This window comes from Mustela erminea, chromosome 4, assembly GCF_009829155.1.
Source record: "Mustela erminea isolate mMusErm1 chromosome 4, mMusErm1.Pri, whole genome shotgun sequence".
NCBI classification, from domain to species: Eukaryota; Metazoa; Chordata; class Mammalia; order Carnivora; family Mustelidae; genus Mustela; species Mustela erminea.
Genome location: NC_045617.1, coordinates 72,533,466 through 72,550,513, shown reverse-complemented (window position 1 = coordinate 72,550,513; position 17,048 = coordinate 72,533,466). Strand labels below are relative to the sequence as shown.

The following is a 17,048-nucleotide window of genomic DNA, read 5'->3' as shown; positions in this document are numbered from 1 at the left end:
AAGATAAGGAATATTCATTTAGCATGTGATCAAATATTAAATCAAACTGAAGAATTATCCAGCCCAGTGTCTAAGACATGGTAGACACCCAACAAATGATCTTTCCTTCCTTCTTTTCTTTCTACTCCCTCCAGTCATTGACTCATTGCCTTACAGCCCTCTTGACATTTTCAAGTATATAGGTCTGTCTTCTCTGCACGCCTGGACTAAAAAACTGTTTCATTCATAGACAGATATGTGTTCTTTTAATTCTACCATATGGCTCACAGGTGCTATCCACAAATGCCATGGATTCTACGTGGGACTGCTTGAAAGCCAAGAACAATATGACAGGGCATATTTGGATGCTCTTGTCTGTGTCAGAGAATACTCATCTAAAAGTTATTTAAAAATAGTTTTTATCTTAAATATTATTGTCATCATTATTTTGCCTGAGGTAGGACGCTGACCTCTTTTCCTTACTTTGTTCTGTTACCCTAGGCTTATCACCTTCCTCATAGTTACAAGACAATGCAGCAGTGCCAAGTATCATGCTCTCAGGCAAGAACAGGTCTCTCTCTTTTTTATCAGGGACAAACATCTTTCCCAGAAGTCCCCCAACAGATCTTCCCTCATAGTTCTTTGACCAGAGCCTGTCATATGGCCACTCCCACCTGCAAAGGAAGCTAGGACAGCAAGTAAGTTGGGAGGGAGTCCTGCCAGTATGCAAGAAACAGAGGAGAATGAAGACTGAACAGATAATAACTGCAACATTGTTACAGAAGATGATGAGTTGGGTCATTTATAATGCTTATAAATAAAAAAGTTATAAGTGTAATATACATCTAGTCCTATGGACTGAATTCTCTCCCCCCAAAATTTATGCTAAAGCCCAAATCCTCAGTGTCACTGCATCTAGCGATAGGGCCTTTGGGAGTTAATTAAGGTTAAATGGAATAATATGGGACCCTCACCTAATAGGCCTGGTACCCTTACAGGAAGAAGAAAAGCTGTCTCTTTCCAACATGTGAGAACACAGTGAGATGGTGGCCATCTACAAGCCAGGAGGTAGCTCTGACCAGGAGCCAAAAACGGCCAGCAGCTTGGTCTTTAGACTTCCCATCATGAGAGAAGTCCTTTTCTGTGGCTTAAGCCACCCAGTCTGTAGTACTTCGTTATGGCAGCCAAGCAAACTAATACATCTAGGAAAGAAAAACCTTGCCACCCTGCTTTCTTCAGTGGAACCCTACATGGCCGAATGAGGAGTAGTACAAATTGGCAATATTCCAAGAGCTCTTTGCCTGCCTCTTTGCGTGGCTGGTTCATGAGCATTCTCCTACTTCAGCCCCATCCCCAAAGATCAATCTTTGAGAGGTTTTTTTACTTAAGTAAACAGTCACTTGGTTTAAGTCCTAATCTTCTTAGATCCAAAGCCAGCAGTATCTCTGGAGTGTAACAGTCATTCCATTGCCAAAGTATCAGTGCAATATGTGTTAACATAAAGCTTTAAAAAGGAGACAAAAACCAGAAAATCCCATGACCGTCCATTCTTATATTTTTTCAAGCCAAGAGAAAATGCTAAGAAGAAAACGGCTGCAAAGGTTCAGTGTTCGTTTCTCAGTGAATTAGGAAACCAAAAAAAGAAAAAAAAAAAAAAAAGAAACATTGTGCTATATTATCACTTTCCAGTTTCTGGCCAAACCCCTGTAGTTTTCATCATGCATCATTTTTGTGATTAATGATGTGCACCCAGTTAATGGAAAACAGCAGATTAGGTTTCCACTAATAGTTTTGAAGTTATGTCTGCCTGCCTCATTTAGTAACAACCTCACTGTTCAGTAAGAAACTAATGGATTTAATCCCAAAGCAGAACTGAGTTTTATGCATACAAGACAGGTCAGATTTCCAGCCTGGAGAAAATTACACTTTTAAAGGTGTGTTGATCTTCAGTTGAAATTTAACACTGAGATAATGCCTCATAATGTTTTGGGTATTTTTTTTCTTTTTACTTCTATTTGGTGATCAATTTGAAATTTTACAGTACTCACTTGAGGCCTATAAAAATAGGTAGAATTAGCAATTTGTAACCATGGCAAATAAAAAAAATATATGATATGATACTTCCTATAATTAGTATACTGAACTGAAAAGACATTTATTGCTCTGAAGACACAGGTGAGAAACAGTTCCTTATATCATTACAACACTTATATCATAAACAAAATTTATACTTGCTTGTTCTCTTTCATTGTAGAAAACGTTGGCTCCAAATTACTGTATTTTTAAGAAAAACAATGTGGTACAGTGAAAAGTATACTAATCTAGATATATAGGAATCAAGAGACAACTATTAGAGTTCCATTTATGCCTTAATTTACTTTGGGAACAAATCTATCTTTTGTTTTCATTTTCTCCACAATATTTTACACTTATCTGTCTTATGTCATTTAACAAATGCTATATTGTCTGAAGTTCCATCTCTGTGTATCTCACATTTCCCATCTGAACTAGGCCCCCTAATGGCAGACCCCACATCTGATTTACATTTTTATCTCCTCCAGTGCTCACTAGAATGTAAGCTTCCGGAGAAAAGGGACTTGCCTATATGTCCCCAGGGGCTAGGAAGGTGTAACCTCACATTAATAAGCTGTCGAATAAGTGGATAATTTATTTTTATTTATTTGAGAGAGGGAGAGAGAGCACAAGGGTGGGGGTAGGGAGAAGTAGATTCCCTGCTAAGCATGGAGCACAAGGTGGGGCTCGATCCCACAACCTTGAGATCATGACCTGAGCCAAAGTCAGACACTTAACCAACTGAGCCACCCAGGCAGTCCAGAAGACATTTTAATAAACACAAAACCTACGGGCACCTGGGTGGCTCAACTGGTTTAGCGTCTGTCTTTGGCTCAGGGATCCAGTCCTACAACTGGCTCCCTGCTCAGCAGAGAGTCGGCTTCTCCTTCGACCTTTGCCCTTCCCCCTGCTCCTGTGCTCTCTATCTTTCTCAAATAAATAAATTAAGCACACACACACACACAAACACAACCCCTAGGGTCCTGGGATCAAACCCTGTGGTGGGCTCCCTGCCTCCCTCCCTCTCTGCACCATACCCCCAGCCCCTGCTCAAGTGTTCTCTGTCTCTGAAATAAATAAACAAAAATTTAAAAATAAATAAATAAACACAAAACCCAAAAAGAATGACATGGAGGAAGGCAGATGAATAGGCAAAGCACAGAGAATTTTTAGGGCAGTGAAAATCCTCTATGACACAACAATGATGGATACATGTTATTATATACTAGTCCAAACTCTTAGACTGCACAGCACCAAAGTAAACACTAAAATAAAATTACTATGAATTTGAGTGATTACTACTTGTCAGTTTAGGCTCATCCATTGTAATAAATGTCCTACTGGTGGGGATGGTGATAACGGGGTAAGCTGTGCACGTGTTGGGACAGGGGGTTTATGAAAAAAAAAAAAAAAAAAGAAAAAAGTCTTGAGGAAAAAAAAGTGAACAAACAAAAATGGCATGTTTTCAAAACAGAAAAAGAAAATGCAGAGAAACAGAAGAAAATGCTGAGCATATATTAAACCCCAATAGATTTTGCCAATGTTTTATCTACCCATCATGTTAATCTAACTTTATGGTAAACACATGCTTTGTGTCAGATACCTTTCTAACCACAATATGTATATAAGATACGTATTATTGATTTATCAGATAAGGAAACTGTACTCAAAAGAAAAGCTACAGGCTGTACAACTGCTAAATAACAGAGTCAAGATTCACCCAGGAAGAAATGGCTCCAAAGTCCATGAGTCTTATACTGATCTAACAAGTAACCAAAATTCATAAGTTGGCCTCTATTTCATGATTTCATACATAGTTTTTTTTTTCTTTTTCAAATAAGAGTTCAACTTTCTTGAGGTTAAAAATTGGTATCTCCTCATTATTAAACAGTCCACAAGATACTTAATTTCTTGTTTGGGCATCTTTTGTTTAGGCATCTAGCTAGTTGAAGTTTCTAGGGAGGGTAAATCACACCAAAGATAAACAACATCTGTTTGAGATTTTTCAACAGAAAAAGGAAAAAAAGGGGGGGAAAAAAAAGCTAGCTTAAAGAGTTTTTTTTTTTTTTTTAAATCCACTTCTAGGAGTATGATATTTATATAAAAATTATCCTATACTAATTAAAAGTAATAGCACCCTGGGATAATTTTCTTTTTGATTGTTGTTGTTGTTGTTGAAGTGGATGATAAGGAATGTACTGGAGGGATGGTCAGGTAACTAATGGCTCAGGCAAAAAAAGACAGGATTTTCCACTGGAAGTATGAAAGAAAAGGGAATCCAAAAAAATGAGAAAATTTAAAAAAAAAAACAACTTAAAAGAAGTTTCAGAGAGTGTAAAATCTCTGGAGTATTGAAGCTGAATAAACTGTGGAACCAGGAAGAATAGTTTCTATGCATATCACAACTTACTTAATCTATAGTCTTGGAAAAATTTTTAAAAATGCAGTGTTTCTCTAGGAATTAAAAAGTAGGTAGTAGGCCTCTAATATACATAGCACAATGTGATGCCTACATTTTAGTTTTTAAAAATCCATAAAGATTCTGCATTAAGCAATAGTCAAAAGTTTTTCATGCTATTTCCTAATAGCAAAAAGTCTTACATAAATATAGTTTATGTTATGCTGGTGTTTCTAATAACTGATACACAGGTACGACTAGTTACCTAAAGGACAGAATCAATGTAATCATCAATCAAGTAATCTATTGAGCACGAAGCACATGAATAAAAATTATTCTACTCTGTTTGTTGTTTTCATTGATTGTTAAGTTTTGCGGGTTAAGGAAAAAAGATGTGGAAGTAAAGTAATTAATCACTTAAGTAATGATCTATTGCTCAAATTTCAATCTGCAAGAAAGAAATGTTTACCCACAGGTTCCAAGTTATATAGTAATCTTTTTCTCTGATAAGGCATCTCCAAAAAGATCTCCCTGGCCAGGTTAAAACTTGCATACGTACTTTTTGCCCTGCTTACTTAAAACACCATAGGTACACATAACCCTAGGGAGCTTTGTCATGCAAAAGGAGACTGAACAAAGAAGCATGAAGTCCATAACAGTGTCACTCAACATTAAAATTAATATTGCGGAAGCGTGTGCCATAAGAAAATGTTATTAAAATATCAATGACTCAAAGATAGATCTTGCAAAAAATAAGAAAAGGTAATTAATTATATGTACGCTATTTCTTAGTCGTGAAGGCATATTAGCATGTTCCCTAGATAGATTATTTGTTGGATTTATCAAAACCCACTTCTATGTTTTTCTTTAAAGATATAACTAACAATCTGATTCCTTAAAAACAATCTATACAGATAGCAAATAGCAGTGTTGAATACAGGCAATCTGACTCCAGAAATCAAATTTTTAACAATTTTGCTAATTTGTTATTTGGGTTTAAATTTATTTTAAGGAGGCTGAACCTGCTGACAGTTTTCTTTTGTTACATCAGAGCTTTTTCTTTTCAGTAATAAGCTCCAATAATAGGTTCTAGTGAAGTCACTGAAAGGACAGTGGATTGTGAGGGTGAACCAGCAAATGACGACCCACTGTTGTCAGAGAGGAGCCCAATGATCTTGCTTCCAGTGCCTTAGCATTAGTTTCACACACTTCCAGCCACCTACCTACCACGTGCTGCCCTCCCAGAGCTGGGGGCCCTGGAAGAGCAGATAGCTTTCCTACACTGAAGAACAACATCCTTCAGCTCAGGAATAACAGAATCAAGCAGTACCTGAAGAAAATCCATTACAATCTCAATAGACACATAAGCCTGAACAAAGAACCTTACCTGTGGAACGATAACTATGAAATAAGAGACCTTTTAATAAAATAGAAAAATCAATTCATGACAAAGCAATTAAGACAATGTATTGTGTTTCCTCCCCCAGGAATAAAGACAAGGTCCACCTGAAGAAATTGTTCATTTTTTTAAAAAAAGTATAAATGAATTTTCTTAGCTTACAAATTACCCAATGGCCACAATAAAATATACTTTTACATTATACATTCTCATTAGGTTCTGTAACAAATTATAAATAGACAAGTTTTAAATCCCAAGACCTAAGGCAAAAGTGAATTTTCAAAAGAGGTAATTTTATTTTTCTGTGTCCAGGGACAGGTTTTCCCTGCTACTGAAAGTATGGGGTCCTTATGAAACTTTTCATAAACCTAAACAGAAAAAGAAGCAATTACATTAATTTATATGGAAAATTTTTGAGCATTCCAGACCCAAAAATTACTTTTTGCCTTTTTTGATACCTTAGGACACATCTTGCTTACAGATGCGCAAAATAAATGCAGATAAAGCACAGATGCTCACACAGTTCAAAGCTACGGTAGCCTGATGCTAAGATACTGAATGTAGTTCCTGGAGAAGGAGCTTGGCGGGGCCCCCCTTGCAGCTGGGCTGTGTGCTGGCTGCTTCCATAATGGCTGGCTACAAAACAAAGTCTGCCTACTACTTTAGCTTTTCACTTTTCTCAGAAAAGTGGTAATCCTTTTTAGATTTCTTTCGGTTAGCATAATAGTTTACTAAAACTTCACTTTAGTAAAAGCAAAGTGGCATAAGGCGATATTGGGTGGATAGTTCTACTGAACCTTATAGGGAGGATTTTGAACAACTCTCCAAACTGGTAAATGATCGTTTTTTTGTTAAATCATATAAAATCAGTGTCGCAAAATATAAAGTAGATATATTACGCATTGTCCAGTTTAATTATAATAAAATGAAGTATTTCTGGGGAAAAAAAACAAAGACATGTGGACAACTTTTCCTTTTTTGTTTGCTTATTTTGAAACTACATGTAACTGATAAAAATTTAAATAATTATTCAAAATGCCTCCCCCTTGGATAATATAATTCATGAAACCCTATTTCATGTTTAGTTTCAAATGTTATTGTCAGAAGTCAGCAAACAAATTCAGTCTGAATAATGCACTCAAATAAAAAGGACTTTTTCTTCCTGAACAGAGACAAGAAAATAAGCAGCTCTTAGTCAACCAACCACCAAATTTCATACCTAAAACTACTGTTTTTCGGTATGTGGAAAGAGTCTCACTACTTTGAAGGTTGTGTGCCAATGTTTTAAACATTTCCTCAAGAACAGGGCAAAAGGAGGGTGGAAGAGATGATCTCTGTTCCAAGGTGCTAGTATTTACCTCTATTACATACACAGTGAGATCCAATGACATGAAAACATAAACCAGAAAAGCACAGATGATTACCTGATATTCATTGGGCCAAAAGGTGCTCACTGCTAGCTCTGCCCGAAGCCAATCTCTACCTGTGAATCCAGTCACATTCCAAATTGGATTGGCAAGAGGTCCTTTATTCACCCTAACCAGTATGTTCAAAGTGCCAGGATTCAACCCTTTCTGGCTATATAACAGGTAACTGAAATCAATACAGTGAGTGTCGTTCTCCTTCATCGTAGGCAGCTGAAGTCTGGCTTTTTCTCCAGGGTCATGATCTGAAGAGTCCACTATCATATAGGAACCTGAAATGACATTACATATAATAGAGCTAAGTAGACAGATAAACAAAAGGAATCTCTAATAACAGGAAAAAATGCTAAAAATAATACGAATCCATTTTCTGCATTATATTTAACTCAAAAGGGCTATTTTCCGGAACAGAACCATAGAAAAATATCAAACAAGTGGGTGAACTCAATTTTTAGTAAGTAATAGATATTGTTCAAAATACGTTATACGTATCAATTTGTTTGCTCTCTGAAACAACCTGTTTTACAAACTAGTAAACTGAAGTACAATTAGTAACTTATTCAAAGTCAAACAGAGTAGGTAGAGTCTGGTTCAAATCCCAATCCCAAACCTGTAGCCTAACTAAACAAAGGTCTTTCATTATCAAACATGCAAACAAATAGGAGCAATACCTTTTCAGCCTGGCTTCCATAGAGGGAGCATCCTTCCCTTTCCCTATCATACTAGACTTGCAGGCTTAACTAAGTGTTGACACAATCCTTTCTTATTTCAGATCCCAAGATCATCATTTACATAACCTGAAAGACTAACCACTCTGATCTTAAGTTTAGGAATAAGGATACTTTGCAGCGTACCTGTTGAGGAGAGAAGTTGAAAATGTCAATTTTTTAGATCTAAGAATCTGACACGTGGTGGATTCGTCTACTTCTTTAAGTCTTGCCCACTAAGCTACCAGCTAACCACCATGGCCGCTGGTCCCAATTCTGCCACAGTCCTTCTTCCATTAAGCCCCTCAGAGCTGCAAGAAACCTGCCTTGAAAACACTAGTCTAACTCCATTACCTTTGATTTAATAAATATTTCTTGGTTGTCTCTCATAGGACATAAGAAGTGCCAACCTCACAGCACCTCACAGTTCCACCCTCAAACACACAGTCTTAGTGATATGTACAAACATGGGGCTTGAACATCAGCTGCTGCTATTAGTCCAAGGACCTCTGCAGAAAAACCACCAGATTTTCTCACATCACTGTGGATTTTAAGAAAGATGCATATCACAAAAATGTCAATATATCTATTTGTCACACTTAATGTAGACTGCAAAATTTTACTAGAACGGTCCCCCTAGGATGTAATTTTAACCAGAACATATTAGGTGTAGAATTACAGAATCCACTGTTACAAGGATTACACCCGGACCTCTCTTCCTGACCAATCAAACCTGTTCCCTCCTTAAAAGGTAGTCACTTTCACATTATACACTAAATATTCATTGATTACCAGTCTAACTAGTTCGATGTACCCCCAAAGCAAGTTCAATCATGGCAGATAAGAGGACTTTTACTACTTAAGAAACTGAAATTTCAAATCTAATGAATTCCCATTCTAGAGCTCAGAACTTATGTAAAGATTTCCTATGATAACACTACCAGTTACCAGGCAAAGTGCAGAATACGTTTACTATAGTGCTGGTTACTGATATTACTTCCACTTGATTTTTCTCTGTATTCATCTTCTCTTGTAACCTGAATTTGTCTTTTTTTATTTCTTCCTCATTCTCACAGATTGCAGGCAGAGTAATAGAATAAATTGGTCATGTATATTTTTGGAGAAATTACATCTTTTTTTTTTTTTTTTTAAACAGGATATCCTGGATCCCAACACAACTTATACAAGCAGGATGTCTCTATTCTTGGTTATACTCACATTCTGAGGTCCAGTTCTGATTTGCCAGGATGTCTTTCAGACTCACCAAAGCAGAGCTGACCAATGACCAGGCCTAAAATTTTAGACAAGTTACTTACTGTTATTGGACCTCAGCTTCTTCACAAACCTGTGACTTATTTCTTCACTGCCAGACAGATTTGTTTGTTGTTGTTGTTGTTGTTGTTTTCAGTGATATGTTATGGCAGTAGTGAGTTTAAATTATTCTTACAAGTCTTTATCAATTATGGCTTCTGACTGTCAATTTCAAGGTACTGTTCTTTAATTGACTTATGGGCTTTCAAATAGTTACTTTTTTCCATTATAAAATAAACTTTGGCATAAAATATGCTTTGTCAAACATCTTAATTACATACTGTGATACTTGCCATTAAGACCATTTAGCAATTTTCATCCAGTTGCACTTTTAAGCTATGATAATTTTCTTATTAAGGAAATGGGATGAGCAAAGTATATTAATTTGTAGGAATTACCAATTGGATCATTAGAAAAGACAAAAGTCACAAAATAAAAGCTTACTCAAACTACTCCAGCATTTCAATACAAGTTAATTTAAAAAAAAAAAAAGTGCTGCTATTTCATTTCTATAGAATGTTTAAGCTAAATGAACTTCTTTCAATACAATCTTATTATTGCTACATTTTCTGAGTGTTATCAAATAATATGCATTTATTGCATGGCTCCAGAAAGGAAGAAGCAAGCACTAGCACCAAAAAGCCAACCTAACACTTCTGCCAGTTGATTTCATACAGTGGCAATTTACCCAGCAGGCACCACGAAGGTAGCTGCCTATTTGACATAAGATTTACTTTCATCATCCCAAACATAGAGAATACTATGCTATTCTTATCAACTTCTAAAAATTACTTCTACAGTCTCCCAGAATAACTGGTTGTAACACTTAGAGTCAGGAAATTCTACGGTATACATTTCCCTCACTTTTATGTCCTAATTTAAGCTTACTTGCTATAGTTCTGTCACCAGCTAACTAATCCCTCAGGTTTCTAATAAGAGTTCAGTTCTATTTAGTTGTGATTTACCTATCTCAAGACTTAATAATGAAACATCTGTGCCAAACATGCATTATGTAGTAACTTTTAATCAATGTGATTTCTTTAATGCGGCCTTACAAATATTCCTTATGGTCTCCGGAGCAACAGAGGTATCAAATATATCATTTAAGACATAAAAGAAAAAGTATTAGGCTTATGATAATATTTTTTAAGAAGTGTAACTTTTCTGGAGAGCATTCTGACAATGAGAATCAAAAACCTGAAAAGAAATAGATGCTCTCACAATTTGGAGGATTTGATCCTCCAAACCAAAGGATGTAAACTAGATAAACAATCTGTATACATACAAAGATATAGCTTAAAAAAGGATGTCCATCTCATCATGACATTATTCAAAACAGAAAAACAGGGACACCTGGCTGGCTCAGTTGGTACAGCACCTGATATTGATCTTAGGGTTATGGGTTTGAGTCCCACTGCTGGGTGCAGAGATTAATTAAACGTAAAATCTTTTAAGAAGTATAAAATAAAAAATAAAACAAAGAAAAACAAAAGTATTTTAGATGTCCAATAACAGGCAATGTAAGATGATGGCAAACCAATTTGATGAATAATTCTGCAGTCATTAAAAACAAATAACTAAAACCACTTGGTGGAAGATATTCACAATATGTTAAGTAAAATAAGAAGGTTATAAAATATTATACCCATTTTGAAAAACCATATATATAAACTAAATACAATTGGGTAAATGTGTGTATTCATAAAGGTACACATACACATGTACATATGACAAGAAAAAAAGAATATATAACAAAGAGTTAATTGTATTATCAAAAGGGACCATTAACTGTCATCTCTTTTTCTTATTTTCATGTGCATTCACTGAATGTTCCATAATGAACATGCAATAGATTTGTACTTTAAAAAAAGAGAGACTGCGTGAAGACTATCTTATGTAAGTAACATCAAATAAATAATAATAAATACTTAATAAACAAACATAGGTATTTGCCTTTTAAAAATAAATCCTATTTGTATCCTACAGATTAACAGCACCTTGGCTTTCAAAAAAACACAATACAAATACCATTCCTTATTAATATTCATTAAAAGAGGGGGGCAGTGAGTAAACTAAATAGCAGTTTTTATTTAAAAAGAATAACCAAGAAAACAAGTCCCATATTCAAAAATGCCATAGTCTAATATCTGAATAAGTAAACTATGTCCTATGGATTTTATGTATTAATGAAAATCTTATCTTTAAGATATACTTCTAGGAATAACATAATAACACAGGAAATGGGATTAACTGCACAGAAAATAATGAATGATAAATAGGTTTCCATACTTTAAAACCCTTTATTTATATATCCTTTAATACACTAACATAATATTTTTGTTAAGTTGATTCTTATTTAGAATCCACTGAAGGTGCCCTGTTAACTAAAACTGAAAGGAATGTCTACTTCTTAGCCTGGTACGGACGACCTTCCATGATCTCTGCCATCGTACCACCTCTGATCTCTCCCGTCTGACAGAGCCCTCACTACTTTCCCCACACACCATGCCAGTTTCTTCTCCAGAACGGGCTCAGCCCTCCGTAAGAAAGCCTCCTTCAGCTCCTCCCTGTGCCAGCTCTTGCCCATTGATTTTCCTCAGCTCCCCGTCCTTATTGAGCTTTCCCTGCCTTGAAGCTCTTTGATACACTGTCTGCCTTCCTGGTTCTGGCCCTTAATTATGCACTGCTTTTGTACAAATTTTAAATAATTTATACAGGTATTGTTTATCCCCCTCAGAAGAGTGATAGAAAGCGCCTAATTTATTCAGAGTCCCATCAGCAGAGAGAAGCCATACAGAAAATCTAACAGTGAAAGTGTAATATAAGAATCATAAACTATGAGAAGAGAAACTCTTTAAGTTATAAAGAGAACCCTAACGTGTAACCACAACAGCACAGAAAGGACAGATGTAGCAAGGGGAGGAAGGCTGCTGAGAAGCAGATCTCCTTAGAGAAGGTGTAGCTTTGCAGCCCACTGGATGATGAAGGAGGTTGCTGGGCCACTCGGGCCAGAGCTGGTCCATGAGCAGGAAAGACTCCCATGCATCAGGGTGCCATGAGGCCGGAGATGGGCTGTGCGCATGTAGGGAGGCCCACGGCAAGGTCAGCAGGCCCGGGCTGGGGCCAGAAGCACACTAAGGGGCTGCATGAGCTGTGCACATCACTGGGCCACTGCCAGCTCTTCAATATTAGCATGAAAAGAACTAACATAGAATCCCAATTCAAAGGAGTAGAAGCACCTTCCTGCTAAAATCCCTTCAGCACCCCCTATGGACAAAAAACAACACACTGCAGGACAAACTGCATGGTGTTAAAGCTGCACTAGCTACAAAGGAGAAACATTCCAATGGTCAACCTCCGCTACCACAGAGCAGGTAATAAGGGGTGGGTTTGGAGTTGCAAAAGCAATGATCTGAAAACAGGCATAGCACCGAAGGAGGGCCTTACATGTTAGAAGTTCAGTAAGTAGTTATTAGTTGGTCATCTGGATGACTGAATAAATGAGTAGACAGACACCAGCTCTCAGTTATAGGAACATATGACAAGGCAGTGACAACTTTACCTTTATGTGAGGGAAATAATCAGAAGATGTCAAAACAACAGCAAAAAATACAACTGGAACTGGTTTGTGGTACTTTCAGACAGAATCGTTCAATGAAAGAGTATAATATTTGGAAGTATATTCTTAACATTTTTGCGAGAGCCACTCTTGTGTATATGAAAAACCTTCTATTAGAGCAAAGGTTCTGTAATGTTTTAGTCTCAGGACCACTTTTATACTCTTAAAAATTATTGAGGACATTTTCAGAGAGCTTTTATTTCTATGAGTTCTAACCCTCAATCCTGACCATAATAGAAATTCAAGCTGAGAAACTTCAAAAGGCTTATTAATTCTTTTAGGACTGGCAACAATAAATCCATTATATGTTCATCTGAATAACATGTTTTTATAAAAACTACCATATTTTCTAAAACAAACAAAAAGTAATACGAAGAGAGGTGCCTGGATGGCTCAGCTGGTTAAAAATCTTTGGGACGCCTGGGTGGCTCAGTTGGTTGGACGACTGCCTTCGGCTCAGGTCATAATCCTGGAGTGCCGGGATCGAGTCCCGCATTGGACTCCCAGCTCCATGGGGAGTCTGCTTCTCCCTCTGACCTTCTCCTCTCTCACCTTCTCACTCTCTCTCTCTCAAGTAAAAAAAAAAAAAAAAAAAAAAAAATCTGCCTTCAGGGTTGCCTGGGTGGCTCAGTGGGTTAAGCCTCTGCCTTCGGCTCAGGTCATGATCTCAGGGTCCTGGGATCGAGCCCCGCATCGGGCTCTCTGCTCAGCAGGGAGCCTGCTTCCTCTGCCTGCTTCTCTGCCTACTTGTGATCTCTGTGTGTCAAATAAATAAGTAAAATTTTAAAAAAAAATTGCCTTCGGCTTAGGTCATGATCTCAGAGTCCTGGGACTGAGTCCCACATCAGGCTCCCTGCTCACTGGGGAATCTGCTTCTCCCTCTCCCTCTGCCACTCCCCACCCCCTGGCTCATACTCTTTCTCTATGAAATAAATAAATAAATAAATAATCATTTTTAAAAATGAAAAGAGCATTGTTTTACGTTTTTGCAAATCTCTTTCATGTCTGACTTAATAGAAGACAGCTAGGTTCCTGTTTTTACTTATCCACTCAATCTGTTGTAATATCAGATATCATGTAGCCTCTGGGAAATCTGACCATATACCCATGAGAAAATTGGAGAAAAAAGGGAAAGACAATATCTTACTGCTATTATGACAATAGTTTTGACCATGCTGAACCCAAAAAGAGTCTTAGAAACCCAGGACCACATGTGGAGAACCACTAAATATTAATATACATAATCCTTTTTATCTTTATGATCTAATGAGAACATTATCAGTGATTTTATTTATATTACGTCTACTTCGCTCAGTCTCTGCAGGGTATAAAGATGTACTCTGAAATGAAAGTCTTCACTGGGATGACAGAGAATGAAAATCAAAAAATGCTGAATTTTTGTGTATCAATATAAATATAAAGGTTCTATTGTAACAGTCAGGCTTCATCAAAGAAACACAACCAACAGGACACACCACACACATAAATACACAGAAAGAGATTTATTATAGGGAATAGATTACATGATTATGTAGATTAAGAAATCCAGACCAATTATCCAGATATAGCTCCAGAATCCAAAGGCTTAAGTAATAGTCTATCTTAATAAGAATTTTTGTGTGTTCTAAGGACCATTATGAATAGCTACCAAAGCACCAACACACTGTGCAAAACAGTTACTTCTTGGCATTGAGTGAGATTTTCCTAGTAGGAACAAAGAACATGCCAGAAACCATTGGTACGAAAAAAATCAGAGATGCTATACAGTAGCATAGTTTTGTGCCTAGACAGCTTAAGAAGAAGCAAACAGGATCTCTGGATAAAGAGAATAGTGACAACTGAAATTGTGTTTTGGGGTCCCAGCTCATCTGGGGTGATTTCTTTGTTGTAAAATTAATGTCTCTTAAGCATTTCTGCTGCTGTTACCTTTGTACTAAAGACAATGTCACTGTCCACTTTTTCATGTTTCAGCTTCATTTCCTTTATTGAAGTTTCTTCTCCTCACCCCATTTTTCTACCTCTGATTAGGTGGCAACATAATATACCAAGTGACTAAAATTAAGAACCTAGGAATCAGTTTGATTTTTCCCTGACCTTCAGGTTCCTCTTATAACCCACTAGCAGTTTCTTTGGTCTCTACGTCCAAACCATGTCCTCAATTCATCCACTTCTCTTCATCTACACTAGTTAATCCAACTCCTCTCATCTCTCAGGGGGACGACTAGAACCACTCCCAACAGGTTTCATGACTCCCTACTCCTTTCATGGCTCCCTACTAGCAGTCCTACAACAGCTTTCTATAGACACCCAGATCCAATTTTCTCAAAACATACAATTAATCTTTTTTCAGCTGTGCAGTGCAATGAGAATTAAATCCAAACTCTGCACTCTAGCCTATCAGCTTCAATATAATCTGGTCCCTGCCTTCTTCTCATGTTATCTCCTTCTGCTTTCTTCCCTCACTCAACATGCTCCAGGCTTCCTTCTGCCCAGTAAAAATCCACGCTAATGGGGCGCCTGGGTGGCTCAGTGGGTTAAGCCGCTGCCTTCGGCTCAGGTTATGATCTCGGGGTCCTGGGATCGAGTCCCATGTCGGGCTCTCTGCTCAGCAGGGAGCCTGCTTCTCTCTCTCTCTGCCTGCCTCTCTGTCTACTTGTGATCTCTCTGTCAAATAAATAAATAAATAAATCTTAAAAAAAAAAAAAAATCCACGCTCATGCCTGTCTCAGGTTGGAGTACTCTCCCCTCCACTGGATTACTTTTATCGTTCAGGTCTTGGCATAAATGCCACTTATTGGTGAAGAGCTCCATGGTTTGTTAACTAAAGTAGTTCCTTCTAAGATACTTTTTTTTTTCCTTTTTGAGAGACAGAGAGAGAGCACATGAGCAGGGGAGTGAAGGGCAGAGGGAGAGAGAATCTTAAGCAGGCTCCATGCTCTGTGTGGAGCCCAACTGAGGGCTGCACTTCAAGGCCCTGAAATCATGCTCTGAGCCCAAACCAAGAGTTAGACACTCAACTGCCAAGCCACCCAAGGCACTCTCTTCTAAGATTCTTTCTAACATGTCATTCATTGTTATTTCCTTCACAGCACTTGCCACTTACTGAATTTGTTTACTTGAGTGAAAAACTCCACAAAAAATTCAGAATTCATGTATCTTTTCATCTAAAAATCTAGAACAATGTCCGGAGCATCGGTATGAAACTGAACGTCTTTATGAAAAAATATGACAACTCTTTATTGTTATTTCCTGTTCTGCATATCTTTAGCACTTCTATAATGCACTCTTATATACCAAATAAACAGTTATCTATCTGTGCATCTGTCCAGCCCCAGTGTAAGCTTTTCAAGATCAAGAACTTTCATTCCCCACATTGTACCTAACAGAGGGATTTTTGTAGCTGTAAACTTCTGGTGAATTGAATTGAAGGCCAAAAAAAGGAAGAATCTCAAAAATGGTAACTGTGTTGGCTTTAATTCAAATATAAAACAAAGAAGAAAAAAAACAGAGAACCTGAAATGATCTTAAACAATGTTCTCAATCTTGACAATTCCCCTAGAAGGTACTTTGGTAAGGCCAAGATAGGTGCTCTCACTTTTTTGCATGGTCTGTTATTAATTCTCTAACTTTCACATCCTATTATTTCTTAAGATTATGCCTCTCTTCTAATGGAATTCACTCCCTATGTCATATAACTTGTTTCCATAAGAATGAAACACCCATTACAAAATATGAGGGTGGGAAAAATAAACTTGTCTCTCAAACTTCAATACAAAACTACTGATTTTGCATCTTAGCAGAATGCAATTTTCAACAAATTTCTGTCCCCAGAATGTCCCTTCCATTGCCCTGGCAAAATATGAAACTGCTTCATTCATATTCTGCAGGAATAAAATTTCTTGTAATCCCTGAGAAGAACATCTTTGTATTTGTTCTAGGTATCCAACTGACATCTGAAAATAGAACAGCTGCTAAAACTTTCAGACAACACAAAACACTAAAAAGAAGGTTTCATGTAAAATTAGCACAATTCTTGGCAGAGTAGAGAGTTTACCTGCTACATGTTAAGATTTAGGAACTGGACCAAACATTGTGCTACAGTTTAATCTCCTTCCCCTACAACATCTTAGAAAGTAAA

The 17,048-nt window shown here is 37.1% G+C and overlaps 1 protein-coding gene across 11 annotated transcripts in view; it reads right to left on the bottom strand.

The window, feature by feature from the left end:
- The window catches only part of PTPRK (protein tyrosine phosphatase receptor type K), a 553,251-nt gene that overhangs the window by 347,267 nt on the left and 188,936 nt on the right, over positions 1-17,048 (bottom strand). For all 11 annotated transcript variants that reach the window (XM_032339563.1, XM_032339566.1, XM_032339569.1 and 8 more), the window contains exon 3: positions 7,274-7,545. In XM_032339563.1, the coding sequence (XP_032195454.1) occupies positions 7,274-7,545 (272 nt within the window). The remainder of the gene's footprint in view (positions 1-7,273; positions 7,546-17,048) is intronic.